This window comes from Xyrauchen texanus, chromosome 46, assembly GCF_025860055.1.
Source record: "Xyrauchen texanus isolate HMW12.3.18 chromosome 46, RBS_HiC_50CHRs, whole genome shotgun sequence".
Classification (NCBI taxonomy): domain Eukaryota; kingdom Metazoa; phylum Chordata; class Actinopteri; order Cypriniformes; family Catostomidae; genus Xyrauchen; species Xyrauchen texanus.
This window is the reverse complement of record NC_068321.1, coordinates 16,596,165-16,621,521: the sequence shown is the minus strand read 5'-3', so window position 1 is coordinate 16,621,521 and position 25,357 is coordinate 16,596,165. Positions and strand designations below refer to the sequence as shown.

The following is a 25,357-nucleotide window of genomic DNA, read 5'->3' as shown; positions in this document are numbered from 1 at the left end:
TTGTGTGCTTTTGGAGCTTCAAACATTTCAACCCATTCACTTGTATGAATCTACAATGCTGAGATTTTCTTCCAAAAATCTTTTTTTGTATTCAGCAGAAGAAAGAAAGTCATACACATCTGGGGTGGCATGAGGGTGAGTAAATGATTAGAGAATTTTCAATTTTGGGTGAAATACTTCTTTAAGCGTGTGCTTGGGTATTTGGGCTCAGGCCTGGTATTCAAACATTACGTAATGAGCAGATTATATTATCTTAAACAGTTTAAGATGGTTGTGTTTTTTTTACATTCCAAAGAATTGTCGAGGTTGAGTTCAAGTATGCAGTCAACATATTGGTGAGATTAAATTGCTGATATCTTATAGTAGATCAGTCTCTGTCATGTAGAGGTAAAACATAGACATCAGAATTCATAATTAATAAATATCTATGACACAAAACCAGGAAGAGCTTAATAGCATGCCAGATATAAGTAACCATTTCCCATTTCATATGTAAAATGAACAGTTTCCTTATCACTGAGAAAAATAGCTAAGCTGTAGCAACTCATAATGTAATAACAAAACATAATGTAATAAAGTAAATGTAATAATTGTTTATAATGTAATAATTTTCTCAAAACGTAATAATTATTACATTATGTAAGAGCCCATAATGTAATAAAGTTTTGGTTTTTTTGCAAAATGTTAGAAGTTATTACAATATAAGAAATGCATTACATTGTGAACTCTCCATAAACAAATAAAATAATTTAAATAAAAAAATGTATTATTTTGTCATATTGTAACAATTTTCCAAACAAAACAACAGTATACTTTTTTAAGGCATAAAAAACCTTGATATTCCTTTAAATAGTAAAAAAAAAAAATGTTTTAATCTAAATCTAGTCTTAAACTACTATGGAAAATTATTACTAATATATATATACTTACTAACATACAGTTTGCCACTACATATTATTATAATAATCATATGTTATATATTTGTTTGTATTTATACATGAGCCAAAGACACTTGAACAACCTGTCACCTGTTTCGTTTACCTCAGGAAAGTTAGGCCTTTAATGTCCTTAGATCATTAGTTAGCAAGCAACTCTATAGAGGAGCATAGCACTAATATTATATTCTATTATTATAATATAATATATGCAGAATTATATATATATATATATATGTATATAAAATAGCATTCTGAGATGATATTCTTCTCACCACAATTGTACAGAGTGGTTATCTGAGTTATCGTAGACTTTGTCAGTTCAAACCAGTCTGGCCATTCTCTGTTGACCTGTCTCATCAACAAGGCATTTCCATCCACAGAACTGCAGCTCACTGGATTTGTTTTTGTTTTCGGCACCATTCAGGGTAAAAATCCCAGGAGATCAGCAGTTACAAAAATACTCAAACCAGCCCGTCTGACACCAACAATCATCTATGCGATTATCTAATCAGCCAATCGTGTGGCAGCAGTGCATAAAAGCATGCAGAAACGGGTCAGAAGCTTCAGTTAATGTTCACATTAACCATCAGAATGGGGAAAATTTTATCTCAGTGATCAAATCTGCAGATGGAAATGCCTTATTGAAGAGAGAGGTCAACAGAGAATGGCTAGTCTGGTTCGAACTGACAAAGTCGACAGTAACTCAGATAACTGCTCTGCACAATTGTGGTGAGAAGAATATAATCTCAGAATGCTATTCTAAGATGCGGGTTGGCACTGTTTTGGCAGCACAAGGGGGACCTACACAATATTAGACAGGTGGTTTTAATGTTGTGGCTGATCAAGTATATGTACATAATGCATTATATTTTTACTTACCTGTGATTGGTGTCTATAAATTATTTAATGTATCCTATGTTTGAATAAATCTCCTAATTCTATCAAATGCTAACAAATTGCTTGGTGTCTTTAGAGTCCTTTTCCTCAAAAAAAAAACAAGTTTTTATGACATTCACTGTTTAAATAATTAAATCCAGACAATGATTCAAAACATAATAATTATATAATCAGAAAGCTAAGTCTTTCTTTTTTGATTCAGCGCATTAAGCCCAAAATATGTTTCTGTGTCAAAGCAACTCAAAATGATGGAGCAGGTCACATTTAAAAAAAAATTACATTTTTAAGAAAATATTTCTCTTAATGTAATAATAACCTATTAAATGTAGCAATATATATATATATATATATATATATATATATATATATATATATATATATATAATATGATCATTATTATTATTTCGTCTTGTGCCCATAATGGTATGTTGAGAGAAAATTGTTATATTATAATTATTGTTTCAGCTGATTGTGTGCTGTGATTACATTATGAGTTGCTACACTGAGTTCATAATGTAATACATTTCCCATAAAATAACCTATTACATTATTTTGAAAAACTTTATTATATTATGAGCTCAAAATATTATTACATTTTAAAAAAAAACATTATAAACATTTATTATATTTAACTTATTACATTATGTGCAGTTGTAAAATTATATGCTTTGTTATTACATTATGAGTTGCTACATACATTATCAAATAACCTTGCCACATAATTCAATATTAAGGCAATTCATTGGATATCTCTAGCTTCATCAGTTTTCCTTAACAGATTATGACTCCAGTGCAAAGTTGACTGAATATTCAAATTCATACAGAAGCACCCAAACCTTTCAGGACTAGCCGTACACAGAAAGACTTGCAGTCAAACTCTGACCTTGCATGGCCCTCTTTGACTTTAACTCCCAATAATGCAAGTGGTTTCTAATCTCCAAATCTATGAATCTCATTTAGTTATTGATCTAAATATGTAATGAAAATAAACCAAACTAACTTCTGACCCTTTAGGAACTGAGCTAAAGATCCCCAGGGCGTCACAGTTCTCCCTTGCATGAGAGTAAAAGGCACCAACTAATAATGAATAACTGCAGTAAAATAAATGCTTTCATCCCTCTTGTAAAATGGTGAAACAGAAGAAGATCAGAGTAAACTGATATTTATTTTTCCCTCTATAACTTTCAAACACTTTTTGCTAGTGTGGACGTGGCTCTTAGAGGTAATAAAAAGGATCCCTTTCACTTCTAAAAGCTAAAGATGTTAGTCATTCCAATGACAGGGTAAGGTTTATACCAGTTATGGCAAGAACCCATAAAGTGAGAGAGCAAAATAAAAAGCTCCTCATCTCTCATCTGTTCATAATAGAAATCATAATCAGCAAAGAGTAGCATTTACAGAAAGTTTAGACACAAAGTAAGCTATCGAAATATACATATATTATTTTAATGAGAATAAATACTATGTTAAGTGTTACTTTTGTTCTTTGCGGTTCACCTCTTCTCACATAAGCATGTTTTGGTTACCTACGAGAACATACAACATGTGCAAATCGTTGTGTTATTGCCAGTTTTGCTCATAAGCGGGGGAGGAAATGTGTGACAGTCATTGCTGGAGAGGCCTTGTAGCCTCGCTTCAAGCGGCCATGTTTGCTGAGGGCAATATAAAAGCCCCTGTAAATGGAAGACTCGTATGCATTGTAATTGTTGGGCAGCAGTGTCTCCTTGAACTTGCATTCATCACGGAAGACCCTCTAAAAATGGTATGGATTAGAAGGTTAGTTTGGTATAACTCCCACCAACCTCCTCCTAAGCCCAAACCACCCCTCTCCATCACCCCCATACCCTCATGCCCCACCCCTAGAGTAAAGTGCAGGAAAGTACAGATCCTAAATGTTATTAATAATGAACATCTGAAAAGCATTGCTTTAAATACCCAGGCAATTTCAGATCGAGTTTCCTTAGAATCCTACATTTGATGTAATTTCATGCTAAATACATTTTTAAACATCTTTCATGATTACGACATGATGTACAAGTGGATTCAAGGTTAGACTCATACCAGTCAGTAACTGAAAGTTAAACATCAGTGCAGAAAAGCAGAACTTATCAGTATATCTTCATATAATATGCCACAGTCTGATTTAAAATTGCATAAAAATTACTATATTTGCTTAACTGACCTCTGACTACGCCAAAAGCAACGTGATTTTAATTAACAGATTTTATTTATAGGGTAGATTTGTCTCATGCACATCTTCTGCTTACACAATCAAAAGAAAGAGTGGGAATATTTGGCATCAAAGCAATGCAAGTGCAAAGTAGGTCAAATTTACATTCAAGCAATGCTTAACATAATAACCCACTTCACTGCACATTTGGCCTGAGTCTATACAGTTATCTAAATGAATGACAAGGCCAAGGTATTTCTTGTTTTATCAACTATATTAGAAGACATCCACATACGAACACCTCAAATAAATCAAAACTGATGCATTAAAGGAAAAATCTGGGTTCAATACAAGTTAAGTTCAGTTCAGTTGCCAGAATTTGTGGCATAATGTTTATTACCACCAAGGGCATAGATTTGGCTTGAATATCGGGGGGTTGCAACATGACGCATTTACCCATGTTTCCATTGTTCATGGTATAATTAAGAAGAAAAAATCGAGGTTACAGTGAGGCACTTACAGAGGGAGTAAATGTGGCCAATTTATGGAGGCTTTAATGGCAGAAATGTGTAGTTTATAATTTTATAAAAACACTTACATTAATCCTTCTGTTAAAAGTTGTGTATGATTCGAGCTGTTAAGTTGATTTAATCATCGTTTTTACAGTCATTTTAACTAGGGCTGTCGATTGAACACATTAATTAATTGCGGTTAATTATATAAAAAATAACAAATAAAAAAAAATGAATGCAATTAATCATGTCCCAGGACCTTAATATGGAATATTACTACCATCAGAATAGTGGTAGTAAGCTTGAAGTAACAAACCACCTGTTTTCTCCAGGGGGCAGTAAGGGAAACTCCCGCTGTATAGGCAATGTGCAGCTTATACACAGAACAAACCACACATACCGACAGCAGAAAGCTCTCTTGCTTTCAAAGTACAGCTTGATGGAGCACAAATCCGAACCTAGGGATCTCAAGACATGTTTTTCTAAATTTCAAACAACGTTTAACATGACACAGTGACATAAAAGCGGTATTTTTATGACAACCAAAGTGAGCTGCTGCAAATGTGTCTGTCTGACAAATTTGTACATTGACGCATCCTTAGAAAAGCCCTTACAATAAATCATTGTTGTGGACTGTTAGGCCAATGAAAGGCGTATGTTCAATAATATGGAAATAAACAATATATTGAATTCTGAAGTCAATTTTTGTTTTACTCGTCTGCCAATGTAATGCATTTTAATTATCTGAATTATATATTTTTTTATGTAGGCCCCTATATTTTATTTATAATTATTTAAATATAGCTATTTAATCATTATATATTTAATTATTGTTATTTAAGGGTCTTTCTCAGCAAATATTTACGTATGAAATGAATTGCGATTAATTTGATTGATTAATTAATTGCCATACCATGTAATTAGATTGATTAAAACTTTTATTTAATTGACAGACACAATTTGAAGGTTTATCGATTGGCCACATTAACTTCCATTGTAAGTGCCTCACTGTAACGCGGATTTTTCCTTTTTTTCTTCTTCTTTTTATTAAAAATTAAAAAGTAAATGGAGGGACCAGTCGAAATATTATTATTATTATTTTGTAATCAACATTATGCCACAAATGCTGTCGATAAAGCTTAACTTGTTTTTTACCTGATATATTTATTTAATGCGTTTTCCAAACAAATACAATGAAATCAAAGAATAGGCATACCTACCGTTCCGTATAACCTCCCGCGGCTGCTCATTGCGACAAACAGCTTGCTTTTCACGCCGTACAGACTAACGACTCCTCTTTCTACCGTTGAGATTTCTATCAGACCTGATTGAACAGAACATCAATGCGTTACGACAAAGGCATATTATGACACAGCTCATTTAACCTACTCAATCTGCAGGAGGATGCATTCTGTTAAATGTGGGTGGGCTCAGAGGATGCACTGTCTTTGTTCTGCATTTGCTTAAATGACACAATTTCTTATACTATGACGTGGGGGGGGGGGAAATCGCTGCATTTACGCTTATGAGGCCGCAGATGAACGCTGTGAAAAATGAGTTGGCATTCGTGTCATGTTTGAGCCATGTCAATGATTGACTCTGGGGTTTGTTTTAATAGATATTTCATTACTTCAGGACGCACTGATGTGATGCGCACGAGCCCAGAACCATGCAATGTAATAATAATAGCCTAATTGGGATGCAGGTGCGCATTCATTCATTCGCCATCCCTGATAGTATAATGTGTCATCTGTCGCATGACAACTCACTGTACTGGTTCTCATTATGTACACCGCTTATCCTTCCGTCTGGCAGGACCTGCAGGTGAAACCCGATGCCCACGTTGCAGTACAGCCTCCGCACTCTCTTGATGCCCATCAAATAGTCGCTCTCCCAGTTCAGGTCCGATTTATCCACCGAGATGCCCAAAACGGAGCGGGAAAAGAGCGTCTCCCACCTTTTCTCCAGTAAAGCTGCATTAGTCCTGTCCGAGGTGGGGTAGGGGAACACGATCCCGAGTAGAAAGCCTAGCAGCACAATCGCAATCCACGTCCAGCGCCCACTGGTCTCGCACATACTGGTGAGGAGCCTTTGCGCAGTGGCCATCCGGTTTACCCTCGGGGCACGTGGTCAAAGTTAATGACCCTAAAAATACCACTCTTGTTTTTCTTCTTTCGGCATGGTGGCTGGGGCTTATTTTGGGAAGGCAGGTCGGGGCTGCGCGCGTGAAACGCAATAAGCCCCTCGGTAGATGAGAAGAGCAGGGCTGCAGAGCTTGTGCTGGTGGTGGTGGTGAAGCTGCTGATGATTACCATGTTTCAACTCTCTCGATGGGCAAACGCTGGCGTGGGAACACCACACACTCACTCACCAAAATGCAAGATCACCTTGCCGGAGAGATCTTCAAGATGACATCACGCGCATTCAAGATGATATCACGGTGACCTCACACGTAGCCTATACTGCTGCCTTGTCAGCTGCAGAAAGAAGGGGATGGGCAAAGAAAAGTTGGGTGCCAGCAAACAATTATCTGACCACAGCTAAACATTTATCACTAGAGCTATTCGATTCCAGATGTTGTAGAACCGATTCCAAGAGTCGATTCCTGGCTAATTTTCTCGATGCTTTATTGATGCGAAGCTTTTGGATTCGACTTTCGATTCTCAACGCCTATGAATCGAAGAATCGATTCTTTTTGGAATCGACTCCCAGCCTTGTCTATCGCTGTCAATCCACACGAGGTACCCGGGGAGAGTGAGACCTCACAGGAGAACTTGAGGACGTGATGGGCTTTCTGGCAGCTCCCAAATTGGACACCGGCAGGGGTCATATGCCTGACGGGCCGCTTCCTTATTTAGAAGGAAGGTGTAAAAACAGTCCAGTTGTCACCGCAGAGCCATGGCGATCTTGCAAAACACTTTCTGCGCTGCTGTTTGCCCAGGAAGCTTTCACTAAGCTATATTTTGAATGCGTCCCCATGATTTATTTGTGCAAAAACATCTAGTTTTATGTCACCTACGCACGTCCTACTCCTTTGACGTGCAACCCCAAATCTGAAAAAGTTGGGACAGTATGAAAAATGCTAACAAAAACAAAAAGGAGTAATTTGTAAATTATATTCACCCTTTGCTATATTGAAAACACTACAACTAAACATGATATGATTTTTTTCCTTGTGAATTTCATTGTCTTTTTTTTTTTTTTTTAATGAACAATAATTTCGAATCAGATGATTGCAACACACTCCAATAAAGTTAAAACAGGGGCAATTTAAGACTAATAACAATTTGATGAGTTAAGATAACAAGGCGATGTGAAACTGGAGATGTTAAACAGTTGAGGTAATCGTGTCATAGTATATAAGGAGCCTCCAAAAACAGCCTAGTCCTACAAGAGCAAGGATCATTTGAGACTTGTCAATTTACCAACAGATGCTTCAGCAAATAATCCAGCACTTTAAGAACAATGTTCCACAAAGACATATTGGAAGTATTTTGGGCTTTTCACCCTATAGAGTGCCCAATATAGCTAAAAGATTCAAGGAATATAGTAAAATCTAAAAAAAAAAAACACTTCTAAATGCACGTGATCTCTGATACCTCAAACATCATTCATCTGTAATTGATATGATCATGGGTTTAGGATTACTTTAGTAAACCTTTGTTAGTCAACACCATTCGCCACAGCATCCACAGATGCAAGTTAAGACTTAATTATTCAAAGCAGAAGCCCTAAATCAACACTATCACAGAACCGCTGCCGACTTCTCTGGGCTCGGTCTCATCTGAGATGGAGAGTAGAACAGTGGAACCATGTTTTTTGGTATGATGAGTCCACATTTCAAATAGTTTTTGAAAAACACAGCCGTCGTGTTCTCCGGGCCAAAGAGGAAAAGGACCATCCAAGCCTTTATCAGCATCAGGTCTGTGTCTGCCAGAGTCTGTATGGGCCAGGGGTGTGCCAGTGCCCATGGCATGGGTAACTCACACATCTGTGAGGGCATCATTAATGCAGACAGATATGTAACAATTTTGGAGGAGGATATACTGCCATCCAGCACCATCTTTTCCAGGGACATCCCAGAATTTCAGCAGGCAACTTCAAACCACATACTGGCCAAATAAGCAGAGAGTGCGGGTGCTAGATTGGCCTACCTGCCGTCCTGACCATCTCCAATTGAGAATGTGTGGTGCATTATGAAGTGCACAATACGACAACAAAGACCCCGTACAATTGTGCAGCTGAAGACCTGCATAATGGATGAATGGGGGAAAATTCCACTTTTTAAACTTAACAAACTTGTGTCTTTAGTTCTTAAATGCTTAAGTGTTATTAGAAGAAATTCTTTGATGTTTCATAGTGGTAAACTCTTGACTGTCCCAACTGTTTTGGAGTGTGTTGCAATCATCTGATTTGAAATTACTGTACATAAATAACAACAAAAATCATATCATTTTTAGTTGTAGTGCTTTCAATGTACCAAAAGGGAGAATATAATTTACAAATATCTCCTTTATTTTATTAGCCTTTTTTGGAATTGAGGTTGTACTAATTGACTAAGCAGTTTATGAAAGATAGATAGATAGATGATAGATAAGATAGATAAACATGAAAGAAGCAACAAAGATAAGGGTGGGTGAGGAAACAGATGAATATATAGACCTATAGTCCTTTTTTACTATTAATCTTAATTTTCACAAAAAGTTTGTTTTGGAAATGTACATTATTTGTGCATATCGTCACTACTGGCCATTACTTTGAAGCTACTGGGAGATCTACAGAGAGGAGAATTTATAGTTATAAAGGACTTAAATATTGATTGTTTCTCACCCAGACTTATGTTGCTTCTGAAGATATAGATTTAACCACTGGAGTCTAATGGATTACTTTTATGCTGCTTTTATGTGCTTTTAGGAGCTTCAAATTTCTGGTCAGCATTCCCATGCTTTTTATGGACCTACAGAATGGAGATATCCTTCTAAAAATCTTTGTTTATGCTCAGCAGAAGAAAGAGTCACACATCTGGGATGGCATGAGGGTGAGTAAATGACGGGAGACTTTTTATTTTTGGCTATCCCTTTAAGTAAACCCATTTCTGCAACCCCATCATTGTTGCAAAATATAAAATTTAGAGTAGCACACTATAGGGGGAAAAACGTTGCAAATTTATAAGCCCACAACATTTTTTTTTAAATAAAAGAACAAAAACAATGATTATAAGAATTAGTGACTGCCATAATGTGCAAATATCTGAAATCGCCATTAATTTCTTGATTCTTTACATTCGTTTTGAATATATTTTAATTAATAAACTCATTTAATAATGACTTCTCTAGGTCTAGGTCACTACAAGAGCCTTGACATTCAAAGTAATGAATAAATAAAAAACGGAATAAAACTGAGGCAGACATAATCGCTATGGATGACAGATGAAGCGCAGTAAATGTTTTCCTTGTAAAAGCCTGACCCATTTATCTGCCATTCTTACACCCTCAAATAAACTGGCAGACAGACAGTGTTCATTGTCAAGATACTTTAGAAGTCTAATTTAAGTAACAAAAGTGAAAGTTGCATAAAGTGATAGAGTGAAACAGCATTATGACACCTTGGTGTTTGCAATTGCATCATCTTTATTTATAGTATGACAATGTGCTCATTTAAAGCATTAAAGGCTATTTAACACCACTTTAGTTAAAGTGTTTATCCTCTGTTGACATACAAATGTGTTAATCACAATTTACAGATTCAGGAAAACAAAGAAAAAATACCAGAAGTTAGCATATTCTATTATTTTCCCCTCTAACAAAATAAATAATTGTATAGCAAGGTTTGTCTTTCTTATGCACTTTAATGATGCACATTTATTCACACACAAAAAGGTCCGGCAGTTATTCAGCTCTGAAAAATATGGAAATATATCTTTCCAATAATGTTCCATTTGTTAACATTAGTTATGGTCTGTGTGTAAAGTTTCCTGTGGAAAAATATCCCAGATTGTCATTTTGAACACTAGATTGACATTTTATAAATGGCTGTATTGTGCTTTTAGTCTTGATTACTGACCAAGAAACCTCATTAAGACAAGTCAAATGAGGTTAGTGTGACTACGTCAATACAGATGACCTCACCAAAATGGGTTGCATAAAAAATTCCCATAGGGATATAAATATATGTATATATTATCAATATAAAAAATAGATACAATAAAATAGTTCTTTACAAAAAGTCTTAACGAAATAACAGGATTTACATCACGTCCAGTTTGACATAGGCACCAACAATGTTATTTGTCTTTAGGCATAGAAATCTGATGGAGAAAGCAGTCTATACTGCTTATGCACAATTCATCCTCAAAGCAAACATGACCTAAAGGAGAAAGGTAGAAACAATGCAGTCAGTACAGCATAGACAGTAAAATAAGTCATTAACATTTAAACACAAAATGGTCATTTATTAAGTCAAAACATTCAAGGGGGACAGATTTTTAAGATATGACTCACATCATAACTGCATCTTTCAGTTTCTGAGGTCCTTTTGGTCAAAGATGATGTGGGTGGCAAAATAAATGCCAATGGTACCAAAGATGGCAGAAGAGGCGATATACGCAGTTACAGACTCCGTGAACTGGACGATCATGCCCATGAAGAGGGTGGGGAAGACCTGAGAGAGAAGGAATGTGCTGTCCAGAATGGCAAAGTCTAGTCCCACCCCACGTTTTTCGAAATCCTCTGAATCCAGACCAAGGGGTGTACCATTATGATTGTGCAGAGGGGGGTAATATTCTTGTCCATCACTGTTGTGATAAGCATGCCCATTGGAAATGCCATTCTTGTGGCTGAGATCTCCAGGGTCATTGTCTAAATTGAAACAAACAGAATCCCTTGTGATGGTGAATCCATTCTTGTGCAGTTTTTTGGTTTTGCTGTTTTGCATGTACACCTGTTGGATGTTAGCAACGAGAAACAAGTGAGATATCTTGTATATATATATAAAACATTTGACCTCCTGAGACATTTTGGCTTCGATATAGACTATGCATGATTACATTTTATTTAAACTAACTGATCTCATTCAGGAGACTCTAGGCTGTCATAAAAGTGTTTTCGACACACCGATTCATGTGACAAAACAACATGCTGCAAATCTCAGCTGAATTTGTTTTTGGGAAAACTGCAACAAAACTACATCTGGTAAGAAATCTCATTAAATATTTACATTAAAACCGGTTTGAGTCAAAAGAGTAGAGTCTCTAGTTTCATATGATTTGTCAATTAAAATTTTTCAGTGATTTATAGTGAAACAGCACGCCGTTAAACATAATGACCACATATGTGGACTATAGTATAATTTTCCTAAAAATATCCAATATTCACTGCGCATTTTTCCATTGAGAATCAATGGATGCATCCAAAAGCTGGAAAATGTTAGGATGAAAATAAGGTGCAGACAGACAGCACACTGGAGGTTGAGTCATTACCTATTAGGGAGCAAGGGAGCATCCTATAGCTTTCCTATGCAGCAAAGTGCATTCACTCCTAACATTCAGTTAAAGAGTTCAGTTTCAGGCTGCAGATGATGTTTGTACAACTCAACATGTTTGACAAATATGGGACAATGTTAATCAGTACATAGATTCAGAATTGTTTATGCAAAGATTTATTTGAACGTGGTTGGCAGTGACTGGATGATGCTGGCCATTATTATGAATCAGAATAATTTATTCTAATTTCTGATGTAATGTCTGTAACGTCTAAAAAAAACATGAATAACAAACACTCTTGGAAACATAATAAACAATTTGATTAGAAAAAATATAAATAAATCAGACTTTCTACAGCTTTGTATTATTTAACATTTCTTAGTCTCGATGTCCAAATATGTGGACATACATTTTTAGGAAAAGTATTTGGTTTTGCATGTTTCTTAGGGGCTACTCATTACTCAAATGCACACAGCAGTCATGCTCAGGAGGTTCAAATTTTTTATAAAGCAAAGAGAGAGAAAACACACATGAGTATCAAGTGCCTACCTCTTTCTCTTTGTGGTAGTGGCAGGTAAGTGTGTACGGCAAGGTCTGCAGTGTTGCATAGGCAAAGCCAGTGAGGGCTGACATAGCCGTGACCAACAGTACACTCTTGGTCAGACAGATAACCAGGGCAGAAATGGTGAAGCTAACCATGCTGCTCAAATAGACCATCCTGGACCCAAAGACACGCACCAGCCTGCTCATGACCAGTGAGAAGAATGTTGAGGTAGCACACTGCAGGAACAGGCCCAGACTGCCCATACGAATACCTATAAGGGCGATGTTACAAAAGTTACATATGGGAATCAGATGAAGATAGTGGTTAAAAAAAAGACAATTTTATGCTGCCTTTATTTAACTTTTGGAGCTTGAAAGGTCTGGTCACCATTCACTTGCATTGTATGGACCTACAGAGCTGAAATATTTGTTTGTGTTTGTCAGATGAAAGAAAATCATACCCATCTGGGATGGCAAGATGGTATGTAAATGATGAGACTTTTCATTTTTGGGTGAACTATCCCTTTAAGGGTGAGTAAATAATGAAAGAACTATTCCTTTCATTGACCTCTGTTTAAGCCAAAGGACTCAAATGTTCTTGACACAATGCACTGTTAAACAGCTACATGTACATGTAAACAAAAATCCTTGTCTAAGCCTTGTTATTTTTGAGAGATAAGGTCATTTCAAACTATTTGCTTTGACCATTTAAACATAATAGAAAAAATGTCCTTTGACTAAATCTTATGAATAATGTTTAACAAGGCATATGTTTGCATAGGCTTTGGAATTTTCCTCACAGTAGGAATTCATATTTTAAACACAAGTATCTAAAACAGGTTTTGTTTGCCAGTACATGGTGCACCAGTCAGGAAAAGTGTGTGAGAAGTCTAAACATACATCAGCATAAGGTCAACAAACACAATTATTTCTATTATAAAAACTCAGAGTCAGAGCAAGCTAAGAATATGAGCCCAAAAATATACGTTATGCAAGTATGCAGATGCGAGCAATTTGCCAAACGCTAGGTCCTGCTGAACATGCTTAATGTGCATTCTTGTGCTACTGTTGCTGTAAACAAACTTCAGTGACTCACTTTATATTAGATGTCTTTAACTACTATGTAATTAACATTTGATACAATGTACTTATAATGTACATAAGTGTTTTGCATCACACTTATATTTAAAATACCTGCATTTAATAACATATGTAGTTACACTGTTAACCTTACCCTAACACCTAACCCTACTCTTTAACCTAAACCTAACCCAACCCTTATCCTAAAACCCAAACCCTACTCCTACTCCTAAATCTACCCATACCTCAACCTCAGTAGCAGCAAATGTGGATCTTGTGAGAATTATGTAGATGAGAACAACATGTAGATGCAAAATATGTACAATTTTATATTTTGTATGTATTTTAATGTTAGTACATAGTAGTTAGTTAGTACATAGTAGTAGACACCTAATATAAAGTGGGACCAACCTCATAACTCAAAGGTGCAATAGAGTTACCTTCGAGGATTTGTGCCATTAAACTGGATGTGTTGTTATTTTTCAGGTAAGTTGCTCTAAATATACTGGCTTGAAGTCACTTGTTTAGCAATATTCCCTTTCACACTGTTGCTCTGCCATTACAATAGTTGACTTAAAAGATGAAACTCATATTAGAAACGGACAGTTTACACTGATATCCGCTACAGCGTCCCTTGCTGCAACATTGAGAATGCAACACAAACTTGCATTGCTATGAACTGTGGTCTGACACATTTTTGAATGCAACAACGCACAAAATCGAGCTGCATTCACACACATCGCTAGGGTTTACGTGTAATGATAAACACAATGGACCAAAACACACTGATAATGATGATGATGAACGAGAAACAATTGATTAAAAGATTGCAATATATTTTGAATCGTAGTACACTAAAGTATCACAATATTATCATATTTGAACTCTACAGTAGACATAGTTTGCTTTAGCTGTTGGTAGACTGTTGACAGACTTCATTTGTTTACCTGTTGTTCTTAACCACATTTGTAAAAATGTTTACTAAAGTATGTTTCTGTTGGTGTTCAAGCTCAGTGGGAGAGGTTCAGAGGCCATCTTAGCATGGGTCTAGATTTTGTAAACCTGTTGTTGACTAGCTAAGAATGGGGAGTGTGTTCATTAACCCTGCTTGAAGCTGTAGCACAACATGGATGGAGGCCACAGGAAGAGGTGAAAACAAGTTCACAGTGCAGAGCCAGACGATCTGGCCATTGGAATGAAATGACAAACCACACCAACACCAGTAGAACAACAGCAAATTGTGCCTTAAAAAAGTAGGCTATTTTTGACAGCAGACAGACAGTGAAATGATGTCAAGGTTTGTAAATATGAATTTCTCTCTCTCTCTCTCTCTCTCTCTCTCTCTCTCTCTCTCTCTCTCTCTCTCTACACTTATTACCTATTCCTTCCTTCCTTACTTACAGCATGCTGAGTGCCTCCGGACAAATTTCCATAACATTAACAAAACATGAGTATAATGTGTGATGCATTAGTCGGATCTGAATTGCATTCAAATGAAAAAGATCCTATGAAATCGATTGATGAGCACAGTTTTCGTCCTATTCATCTATAATTTGCTAATTGCTAGCTGGTGTATCAGTTCTCATTCTAGAGAGAATTTAATTTGAAAAAATAAAAAAATAAATTGTGTAGTAAAGGATCAGTCATCAATATTTCTGGTCTGTTTTCCCGGAAGAGAAAGCTCCTTTTGTCGACCTTAAAGAGTACACTAAACTCATGGAGCACTTTATTAGGAACACCTATATTTTATTATCTAATCAGCCATACCGGTCAGGAGCTTCAGTTAATATTCACATCAACCATCAGAATGGGGAAAAATGTGATCTCAGTGATTTTGACCATGCCATGTTTGTTGGTGCCAGACAAGCTGATTTGAGTATTTCTGTAACTGTTGATGTCTTGGGATTTTCACGCACAACAGTCTCTAGAGTTTACTCAGAATGGAGCCAAAAACAAATAAAAAAAATCCAGTTAGCGGTATTTCTGTGGACGGAAATGCCTTATTGATGAGAGAGGTCAACAGAGAATGAAAAGACTGGTTCGAGCTGACAGAAAGGTTACGGTAACTCAGATAACTGCTCTGTACAATTGTAGTGAGCAGAATAGCATCTCAGAATGCACAACACACCCAACCTTGTGGCAGATGGGCTACATCAGATGACCACGTTGGGCACTTTATTAGGACCATAGTGTTCCTAATAAAGTGCTAGGTGAGTTTATATGGACTCAAAGATAAAAAGACTTGGACACATTTATATTTAATGGGGTCTCTAATCACTAAAATAACTTAAGCTGCTCAATGTAAAATTATTTAAACTCCACACTAAGTCTCATGCATACAACTCACCTTCATCATAGCGTTGCCTGAGAGCAGTGCCCGGAGCAGCACTTGGAACTCCTTCATACAGTCCCTCACCAACAAAATCTGTGTAGAAGAGCATGAAGGACATGACACCCATCCAGCTGCATAGCTGAGCCAAGCACAGCTGTCGCATAACACGTGGAACATGGCAGTAGCTGCGGTAAATGGCTGGTGTCATAGACCAGCAAGTCCTCAGCAGACATAGCAATGGGCCTGACTTCAGATAACGCAGCTTATACTGAAACAGATAGCAGCATGAGTGTGGAAAACACCATCCAGACTCCAATGGCCCAGGTTCCAGGACAGACGTCCCACATGTAGGTTCCTCGGACACTTTCATGGTGACCAACACGCTGACCACGAAGATGAAGATGAGGAGGGAGAACAGACACTCAGCCTGCCCTCCCAGGTAGAATGAGAGAAGCCCACTGCTCCAGTCCAATGCGGGTAACAAGTAACCAATGCAACCACCTAGACTAACCATGAAGGAGAACATTGCGAAAGCCTGTCCACAGTCGTCCCGTTCACGGTATAAATCTGAGAGCAACGCCTCTAGTGGTGTGAAGCACACCTGCCCACAGAAGTCCAATAGTCCCACACCAAGGATGAGCAAGCCCACCTGGAGAGCCTGGTTGCGGCTGGCGCTGCCCCAGCTAAGGTTGGCGGCCAGCACATCAGCATGCGGAATGATAAGGAGGGCTAGGAGAACACCCAATGACAGAAGCCATATGAAGGGTCGCCGGCGGCCATAGCTACTGTTGCAGTGGTCACTGGCTGAGCCAATCAGGGGGATGAAGAGAAGGCCCAGGACTGGTCCGATGCCTGCAGAAAAGTCATAGAGATGATGAGGGCTGGGCGACATTCGTATACACAATGATTTTGCTAGTAATATAAAAATCAAGCAACATCATAAATATCATGGTTGGTTTAATGCAATTTTTATTTTAGTGTCCTAAAGAGCATGTCATTCATTTTTAGGTCATTATGACAGAATAACATCCCTGATTTAAAATCCAGTCAAGTTGGATTCATTTTCGTGAATCACTTTAAACAGTCCATTTCAATGAATTGATTAATTCAAGTACAGTGATTTGTTGAATCAAACCTGATTCAATTATTAATTTCTGTCACCATTAAAAAGTTCATGGAAGTCTCAGTGTAGCATGTACTAAAAATTTTTATTAAACATATAGACCAATACTTTGGCAAAATCGGTGTCTATGTCACAGTCGGAAGTGGTGGCAAAAAGACTAGTGTCTCACCGGTGCAAATAGATAAACAAACTTTTAGTTAGCTGACCAACAGTCCTCAAAAAGTTAACGGTTACCTTTAAATTGTCTGGTTAGGCTAAATGAAATGTTGTGGTGCGCGCAGTTGGCTGTAAAAATAAAAATCACAATGGCAAAAGCTTCACTTTTATCATATTCCATCAACAGAGCTTACTGGACTAAGGAGACAATTTCTTAAATTCCTCAGTCAACTTAAACTCAATGTTTGCAGCAAACATTTTATTATAGGTATGCTATTAACTCAAATCATTTTAATAATAGTATAGCTAAGAATATTTCTGTATTTATGATGGCTTTTAGTCATACTTTCATTTAAAGGTGCTGCAAGCGATTTTTTCAAGGAAAGGTACAGTATGCATGTTCCTAGTCTCTGAGAAATATTACTGAAATAAGTGTTGAAAGATATCTCCCATCTCCTGTCCCATCGACAGCTCTAGGCTCTGTAAACATCAAACAAAAAGGTGTCCGAGTGATGCTTTTAACCTGTCAATCATTTTGTACATTCTTATAGTGTTGTAGTTACTGGCATTTTTAAGCCATGCTGTTTATAAAAGTTGTCAGTTGAGGGAACTATTTTGCTGCTGCTGTTTTTAACAACAATTTCTGCATGATGTTTGTCTCAATAAAGCTAATTTGTTATTTTAGGAGTGCAGGGTTTTGGAAAGAGGGGGTGTGGTTAATCCAGCAACTCAATCTTGTGGAAGTGGAATGGCTAAAATCATTACAGCACCTTTAGTTTATGATTATAACTAGCTTTGTTATATTGGTGCATATAAATGAAAATAATAATGTTTTCCACACAAAAAAAGTGTGAAAACGGTCATGTATTTTTAACTTGGATACAGCATCAAGCATTTTAAATCTACACAACAAAAATGGATGTTTGATTGAAATTATAAAATTGTTCAAAATAAAATTGAAAAAAATATTTAAGTAGAGATATCAAAAAGGCTGAAACATATTGAGATAAAAAATATTTTAGCTATATCGCCCAGTCCTCTAAATAATGTGACAATGTTATTCAATAAAGCAATTCAATTAATTACTACTTTGCCTTAAGAGTTCAACAGAAAAATGGAATGCTTTTATGTCACTTAGAAAGAAAATCACACCCCTACCCACTTTCAAGGACTTCATTCCTTCATTTTTTGGCTTCATCTTCAATTGAAACCCTCCAGCTATGCTGCATGTAATTTAAGGTGACCAAACTCTGGCTTGGCTACCTCCACTTCACAGCTTTACTAATTAAAGCAGATGACTCAGTGCACAGGTTGGGCACTTTGATTCATGTCTAGATCTTCAGGAGCTATTTTTATTCAAGTGGATGCTAGAAAGATGACCCAAACATATTTTGAATGCACTTTATTACTGTACCTTAAAATCATTATATATATTATGCTACTGAGACCAATTTTATGCTTCTAGTATACCAGCGTTTTTGCAGTTAGCATTATGGTGCATAATTGCAGTGTTTGCAAATAAGTGGCAAATTACAAACACACATTCCCTCGAGTGCTGTAGCAGGAAAAATGGAAGCAGATGTGGAATATCACACCTAATACAATTTAAAGGTATCCACCTTTTAAGGCGTTGAGCAGGTATTGACAATGCATGTGTTATTCTTCTGGGGAACACTGTAGAGGAAACCATGGAAGTGCATAGCCAAGGAAACTGCTTAGCCTTAAAGAAATGTAAATACTTACTTTTAACATACATTTTTTCAAATGGTTAAGGGAGAGTTTTGCGCATTTCATTTTAAAGGCGCATTGTGCTGTTTGCAACAGTTTGAGATATACAGTATATTCAATCGTAAGACTTTTTATATGTAACGATCTCTCTAATTAAACTACAACCTCCACACTATACTCAACACAAGTGCATCAATCTGGTACAAAAAGCCCTTAAAAAGACTAAAGAATTCTGACAAACATTTGTCTTAGCCTCTGCCAGATGTTTATTTCGCACAAAACTGGAAAGTACTTTTTTGATCTGGCAAGCTCTTATCTGATTTGGCTAGTGTTTACAAGGTACTGGGTTGATATAGCAAGCACTTTTAAGGATAAATTAATCACTGGATTTGGTCACCAATATTTGCCAGATTAGTGGCATCAAACTTTTTTCCAATGATTTTCAGAATGTTGCTTTGTTTGAGGTAGTTAGCAGCAACTAGAAAAATCCATGATGTCCATAAGATACATATTCCACTTTCTGAGTTATGTCTGTGAAAGTGTCTTTACATTTTGATCACAGAATCTATACAGATTTTCCACAATTTTTAGTGTTTTCTGTACAACTGTTTGAGGAGATTTCCGTGCCATTATTTACTTTTTTCATGCCGACCTGTTATTGTTGTATAATCGATTTCAGATTAACCTGCCCCTAACAAGCACATAAAAACAACTATGGTTGGTTGCTTTATATCTCAGTCTGTCTCTCCTCTATTAAAAGTTGGTTCTTAGCAAGAACAGGCGGCAATGTGGTCCAGAACTTTTGCAGTTCAGTCAAAGGTCTGGCTACACAGCCTACCAAAACAGGAAAAAGGAGCACCGTCTCCAAATGATTTATAAAAAAGCCTCCAAACCACACTCCATTAAGAAACCGTTCAACAATACCTCAGGAATCACACACACAACCGCACATAAAGCATCCTCAAACAAACAACAATGTCCCTTTGGGCTTTTGAAAGCACTTTTCTCCTAAAGGTAACAAGACTGGTTGTTTTGCCTTCATGAGTATATATAGGTTGTGAATGAATCTGAAATCAAAGCATCTATCTCTCCTGTCTACTGTGCAGCTGTCGACTAACAGTGCAGAGTGCAGTATACACTAACACATATCTTCTTGTCCATCTGGACAGAAGTGACCACATGGACATTTTTGAACTGCTCTTTTTGTTTTGGTTGCAAGGCAAAAAGTCTTGGAGAGAGCCTCATTTATAGCAAAACCATGTGGAAGCCATTTGCGGGCACAAAATAATGCATCTGTTCACATGACATGCAGAAAAATCTAAAACATAGAGGATAAATATTTAGAGTTGTGGGTTTGGTGATTTGAGGATAAAACAAAAAAACAAAAACCATGTACGTTGCTGTATTTAAACAAAGTTCTGCAGATCATTGTGTCTAGTAGACAAAAGCCAATGTTTCTTTCTAGGTAGGTCTGGTCTACATTGGACCATTATTGGTCCAGGAAAGAATTTCCCTAATCAGATTTTAGGGATAGGTTCATGGTTAAACTAAGCCAAGCGTACACTACAATATTGATATTTTGAGTAGGGATGAACCGATACCATTTTTTAGAGGAGTACAAGTCCGATACCTGGTTGTTTTTTCAGAATTCCATATCAACACTTTATATCAATTTTATCATAAAAGTGGTGTTTAAATAAATTAATTCCTTAAAACTTTTATCAAATGGAAGTATACCATTTTCAACATGATAGTGTATTATTTTAAATCAAATTAAGTGATCTTATACAGATCCTCACAGATCCAAAATACAACATTTTTAAATAAAGTGCTGCATAACAGAGCATCATAGATGAGAAATATTGCTTAAATATAATAAAATAACTATTGATTTATAATTATTACTATTATTTGAAGTATTAAAGTGAATATTGCATAACTATACAGTAGTGATTTATTTTTGTCATACTTTTTTCCCTTGATTAATATGAGCATTTATATTGGCTGAGCTTTTATTTTGAAGGGTTTCTGTGTTGTTATGACCAAGGAGCTTGTATGTTATGATGGTAGCTTCCCACTCTGGAAAAGCAGGTCGCTAGGTGACTCAAAGTGATTACTTAATTAAATAATATGTAGTCTGTATGTGCCTTGTGCTAAAAAGTGAATTAGTGCTCTGCCTGCTGTCATCTGCTACAAAAAAACTGCGCAATCCTCATGTATAAACCAAGGATCTTTATAAGGTTTGAGCAATTTGTACCTTTATGTCACCAGCTCTACACATTCACAAGCACTCACATTTAAAATGCTGCACATGCAAACTATATTTTATCTTATTAAATCGCAGCTTTAGTGGTTAAATAATCTAACTAGAACATGACATGATTTTAATTTCTGAGTTGAATGTTTACGTAATGACATTCATACGTCAGATGGTATAGTTCTTTAGTATCTGAGCATTTTATGAGCACGAGTACAGGAGCGCAGTATCGGGACATCTCTAGTTTTGAGTCAGCGTCTAGTCAGCGACGAGAAGTCTCAGACGTCACAACGAACGGCCTTGTAGTGTGCGCACTCCTGCGACATGCCCCGTCATGTCGCAACTGCTACAACATATTTCAAACCAGCTTGATATCTAGACATACTGTTGTCAGGTATGAGAGACTGACAATGAGCCAAAGACAATGAAATATTTGAGAGAATGCAAGAGGAGAACAATGTATTGGGAACCAGGAGACAAAAAGTAATTAGAAAATATACTAAAGCATCGTCTACCCTATCTTCCATCTTTTATTCACATTTTTCTTTGCAAATAAGCGTGAAAAAGGGTTAGTGCAGATCTTTCATGTTTGTTAACATATTATCAAGAATAAACAGCGCAAGTTTGTGAATGAATTTCGTCATCTAAAACAGCTGTAAAGCCAGTTTTTTGATTGCCTTTTATGTGAGGATTTAAATGGAAATTATAAGCGTACAATCTTAAATTCTAAAAAAAGTAAATGCATGAACATGCACAATATGGACCCAGATATGAGAGCAGCATGCACATCAATTGGGAACAAACGGTCATGTAGTTGATACGCCCAATCAGGCTGCCCGAACACTCCATTCTGCCACTGAATGGCAAACCAATAGTCTCGCCACAAACTCACACCATTGGCTGAGACAATGTTGCGGTGTCGGGCTGGTAAAGATGCTCAAACAAACAGAGCAATCAACTGATAGCACCACACAGACAGAATTTACAACAAAATCTTCCTATGAATAGCTTGCTTACATTGCATATTAAACCAGGATAGGAGAAAGCAACATTAAAACAATATCATACTTCAGGATTAAAGCTAGTGTGTGCAATCTTTTCCAGAAACATTTATTGTTATACTGGTAAGTCTTTTCACATCCTGATAGCAATCAATAATTTAAGTGGTCTAAATGTAAAAAAAGAATATATATATATATATATATATATATATATATATATATATATATATATATATATATATATATATATATATATATATATATCTCTTCTGTGGAAGGGACAGGACTCTGTTCGTGCAGACAATCACACGTCATCAGCGTGGGTTCCTTGACGATGTGCAGAGCGAGCACGAGACTTAAGTTTGTTATTATTGTAATGTCTAACCTGTGAATGAGACATGAGGTAATCTGAAACCGCTGCGATCGATTCCACCATCATGTCTCTCCTCCTGGCGCTTAGACTCTGCTCTGTGTGTGTGTTCATGTGTGATAGAGGGGGCAAGGCTTTGGAGACACCTCTGAAGTGAGTGAAGCATGGGCGCTATGCTTTCAAAGCTAGCTTGCTAACTGCTAGCCTCTCTGGATTACACACCCTAGCTTTAAACTACACATTCTGGCTGAGAGAACATATTGGGTTTGGGCCCATTATGACTAAATTATCAGTCACTACTGATAAAAGTCCAGAGGAATCATTTTAATAGGATGCAGTAAAACTACAAGCTTCCACAGCTGTTGACCCCTTGGGCCTACTTTCTGCAGTCCAGTGCCTTCCAATTACCACCTGATTACCACCTGGATGAAGCAGTGATTTAGTCACAAATTATGATAATGACCTCCATTATATCATTGACTCCTCAGTGGGAAACAACCTTGACATACTGTTTACAGCCAGTGTTATTATAACAAAATAACAAAAACTAAATAAAAACATTTTCCTGGGGGCCTGGGTTGCTCAGTGAGTATAGACACTGACTACAACCTCTGGAGTAGCGAGTTTGAATCCAGGGTGTGCTGAGTGACTCCAGCCAGGTCTCCTAAGCAACCAAATTGGCCTGGTTGCTAGGGAGGGTAGAGTCACATGTGGTAACCTCCTTGTGGTCGCTATAATGTGGTTCTCGCTTTCGGTGGAGCGGGTGGTGAGTTTTGCCTGGATGCTGCGGAGAATAGCGTGAAGCCTCCACACGCGCTATGCCTAATAAGATGCACGGACTGACGTCTCAGATGTGGAGGCAACTGAGATTCGTCCTCCGCCACCCAGATTGAGGCGAGTCACTATGCCACCATGAGGACTGGGAGCACATTGGGAATTGGGCATTCCAAATTTGGGAGATAAAGGGAGAAAATATAGAAAAAAAAAAACCTTAAATGAAATAAATTAATGTGAAAAATTGAAACAAAACTAAATAACTTTTGAATGACTCCAAAACCCCCAAAAAACAGTAATATATTAAACAAGGTCCCATTAGTTAATGCATTAGGTATAATGAACAATATAATTGTATAGCATTTATTAATCTTTTTTAATGTTGGTTTATTTATAGTTCATGCAAGTTCATAATATTAACATATAAAACTGTAAAAAATGTATTAGTATATGTTAAATTTAACATTAACCAAGATTAATAAACAATATCAAATTTTCTTCATTGTAAGTTCTTGGTAACTAATGTAGTTATAGCAATGTTAACAAATGGAACCTTAGTGTAAAGTGCTACCCTATAAAATCAAATAAAATTGACTTACAGCATGGTTCTTCTCTAACCAATCATAAACCCTAATTTAACACTAAAAGGTTAGTTCCTTATTCCAGGCTGAAACCTTACCTAAAACCATTGTCATGTACTGCTCCTTCACACCAGCTTCCAGCAACAGAGGGGGCACGTAGGTGATCCCAGCAGCCACGCAGATCTCCAGGCCACATGTCAGTGAGTTGAGCAGGACCAGACGCCACTGAGACCTCCATCCAGTCATATTTACACAGGAAGGGTTAACCTGTCTCCCTTGTGTACTGTGACAGCTCTACTGATTCTTCCAGGAGGAGTTGAAGAGAGCGGGGTCAGGTGCCCGTGGACGCGGTGGGCAAATGGGGTGTGGGAGAGTAGAGACGCTGACTTTCAGCGGGCTCAGATAAACTAGAGGATCCATCTTGTCTTCAGCATTCTTGATCTGAAAGGAAGAGCACAGCTGTCACAAGGTACCCCAAAATGCTTACGTTGTGTCGCAATCAAACGCAATGTGACAGAGTGACAAGTGATATATCCTCTATTTTAAAATTGCTCTGAGTTTATGTCCTAACCAGCCAAGGCTGTGACAAGCAACAACATATTTTGTAAGTTGCTTGGTTTCTATTTTTGTACCAGGTAATTCTGCCCACAGGAAAATCTCATTGGTCCAAAATCAAGCTACACTGTATATTAAATCCAGCAGTATATTAAACATTAAATATGACCTGATTGACTGTGATTTTGTTGCTTTGCATAGTATTTCACTTTCAGTATTGACAGAAAAATAAATGTTGCTAGAAACTTGTAACGTCAGTCTTTGTTTAGTAATTTCACTAACTTTCCATATGAATAAATTGTCTTTTAAAATCGAAATACACTCCACACGTCTAGTAAAAAAACAAAAACATAATAAACATACAGTATCTCTTCACAGATACTGTCAAATGGACTGTTATGGTTTCTACTTAAATGTATTGATTTAACAGATGTTTTTATCCAAAACAATTTACAAAAGAGAATAATAAAAGCAGTTGCAAATAATCCAAGAGCAAAAATAATAAATTAGTGCTACCATACCAAATTTAATTTGAGAACTAGAATAGTACAACGCTATGGCAGAAGTGTAAATGCAGAGCAGTGGAAAATGAATTTTTAATCAAGTGCAATTAATAGTTAGTTAATAAGTTTTTTTTTTGGCTGTTAATTGGTTATTTAGTCAGTAAGATTAGTTATTTAATCAGTCTACAGCTGTATTTTCAAAGCTTTCGAATGAATTGCCAACGCATGGATTTGGTAGATGCAGCAAACTTTTGTCCTCTTGTCTCATGACTCCTTATTATTGTTTATGTGATGGACAATACGAAACACATTCTGGTTTCTCTCATCCGCAGGCCAGTAAGGTGACCTTGTCTGAGT

General features: G+C 36.8%; 2 protein-coding genes across 3 annotated transcripts; both read right to left on the bottom strand.

Annotated features, from left to right (window-relative positions):
* Positions 1–2,486: 2,486 nt before the first annotated feature.
* fgf6a (fibroblast growth factor 6a) lies at positions 2,487–7,264 on the bottom strand. Its single transcript, XM_052120211.1, has 3 exons — positions 6,287–7,264; positions 5,738–5,841; positions 2,487–3,588 (listed from the first exon to the last, which is right to left on the bottom strand). The coding sequence occupies exons 1-3, from the start codon at positions 6,621–6,623 to the stop codon at positions 3,412–3,414; spliced, it is 618 nt and encodes a 205-aa protein (XP_051976171.1). The 5' UTR covers positions 6,624–7,264; the 3' UTR covers positions 2,487–3,411.
* Positions 7,265–10,134: 2,870 nt separating this feature from the next.
* Positions 10,135–24,420, bottom strand: slc45a3 (solute carrier family 45 member 3). Of its 2 annotated transcripts, XM_052120209.1 has the most exons (5): positions 24,041–24,418; positions 15,968–16,804; positions 12,547–12,812; positions 11,018–11,456; positions 10,135–10,883 (listed from the first exon to the last, which is right to left on the bottom strand). In XM_052120209.1, exons 1-4 carry the CDS (start codon positions 24,186–24,188, stop codon positions 11,034–11,036), a joined length of 1,674 nt encoding a protein of 557 aa, XP_051976169.1. In that variant the 5' UTR covers positions 24,189–24,418; the 3' UTR covers positions 10,135–10,883; positions 11,018–11,033. The 2 variants fall into 2 exon arrangements, with proteins under 2 accessions (XP_051976169.1, XP_051976170.1); XM_052120210.1 differs by lacking the exon at positions 10,135–10,883 and having other exon boundaries at positions 11,075–11,374; positions 24,041–24,420.
* Between the last annotated feature and the right edge of the window lie 937 nt (positions 24,421–25,357).